General features: G+C 45.1%; 1 protein-coding gene across 1 annotated transcript; it reads left to right on the top strand.

Moving 5' to 3' along the window:
- Positions 1 to 362: 362 nt before the first annotated feature.
- LOC104949517 (epsin-2-like) lies at positions 363 to 1,420 on the top strand (the record flags this gene model as incomplete). Its single annotated transcript, XM_010775880.1, has 3 exons — positions 363 to 499; positions 828 to 932; positions 1,294 to 1,420. Coding segments are annotated over exons 1-3 (358 nt in total), but the record flags the coding sequence as incomplete, so codon positions are not given.
- Positions 1,421 to 1,613: the final 193 nt, after the last annotated feature.

Genomic DNA, 1,613 nt, shown 5'->3' with positions numbered 1-1,613 from the left:
TGTGTGTGTGTGTGTGTGTGTGTGTGTGTGTGTGTGTGTGTGTGTGTGTGTGTGTGTGTGTGTGTGTGTGTGTGTGTGTGTGTGTCCTGCTCTAATCCAATAAGCTGGGTGGACCTATCATCCCTTAAGGGTCACTGAATGCCTCCAACACACACACACTGTACTTTCTATATATTCTGCATACAGCACACATGTCATTTAAATACAACTTGCTCGAATAGACAACTAGTTATTATTGTAATTATTACGACATGTCTTTTTGGGGGAAGTTTTTCAGTATTAACACACAGACTTTCATTGTTAAGCCCAATTATAGTACGTACACGGCTATGTGATGGGGTCAGTGTAGCAGTGATGCTAACATGTCTTCTCAATGTGTGTTTTAGCCACATCTCCCAACGCGGGTTCAGAGCTGGAGCAGGCCAGACCTCAGACCAGCGGAGAGGAGGAGCTGCAGCTGCAACTGGCTCTGGCCATGAGCAGAGAGGCTGCCGAGCAGGTATAAATTAATTAATTAAAAAAAACTAAAACAAGAAGTTGAAATACGTTCAGTAAAAATTGTCTGCATCGTTCTGCAAAAACACATTAAAACCTCTATGTAACCCTGTAAAGCACGTACATTGCCAATGCATATTTTTTTCAATAAACTAGGTTTTTCTTGGTCAATAAACTGTAATCTTCAGAAGCATATTGCACCACCAGCTAAATGGCATTTTCCCTTTATCATGAACTTGTATTTGAATAAATAGGTCAAAAATATTGAGACCATTCTGTGTTTTTAGTTAAAAAAAAGTTGCTCATGTGCTGATTATACTAACTGTGCTCAGGAGGATCGCATACGCAGAGGGGACGACCTGAGACTACAGATGGCCTTGGAGGAGAGTAAGAAAGGAGGGCCTGATTCGGGCAAACTGGCCAAAAGGAAGAAAGAGGTGAAAATGCACACACACACGGAAACTAAAGTGACTCTGTTGTTCCGTTATCATGACGCTGCTCATTAAAGGTATTTTTCTGCTGCTTCCTGAGCCGTAGTGAAAACTGGCAGCACACTCCCCAGTTTACTCATCGTTATTCTGCCTGAGTAGCAACTGGCTAAAGTGCGGCTCATGTTTTATCTCGGCACATAACGATGCGACCACCGTCATCATGTTTAAACAGGATAATGGCCGACCAACAGATGGTCTTCAGATGGAATGTTTTTCTTCCCTTTTCATCTCAAATGCTCCCATTTTCCCCTCCTTTGTCTGCATCCTTGTTTCGTTTCCTGCTCACTTTCTCCGTCTCTCTCTCCAGCCACAATCGTCTTTGTTGGATCTGATGGTCGTCCCTGAGCCCGGTGCCACCGCTGACCCCTGGGGCGCAGGGGCCACAGCCGGAGCCAGGGCCGCCGCCGCACCAGAAGACCCCTGGAAGACTTATGGTACACACACTCTCCTTTTAGAAACAGTCACATCAGATTATGTCGAACACACTGACTGTCCTTGTTGATTAGTTTGGGTGTGTAGTGTGTGTTTCTGTGTGTGGCGTCTCTGCTGTCCACCTGCAGCTCAAAGCACTGTGAGTCTTTGTGAAATAGGAATGCTGCTCCACTGGCTCAGCAGCTATACTGCACA

The sequence above is a fragment of the Notothenia coriiceps genome, unplaced genomic scaffold (genome assembly GCF_000735185.1).
Source record: "Notothenia coriiceps isolate Sejong01 unplaced genomic scaffold, NC01 NC01_scaffold00016378, whole genome shotgun sequence".
Classification (NCBI taxonomy): Eukaryota; Metazoa; Chordata; class Actinopteri; order Perciformes; family Nototheniidae; genus Notothenia; species Notothenia coriiceps.
Note: the sequence above shows the minus strand (reverse complement) of the source record. Positions and strands in the feature narration are given on the sequence as shown.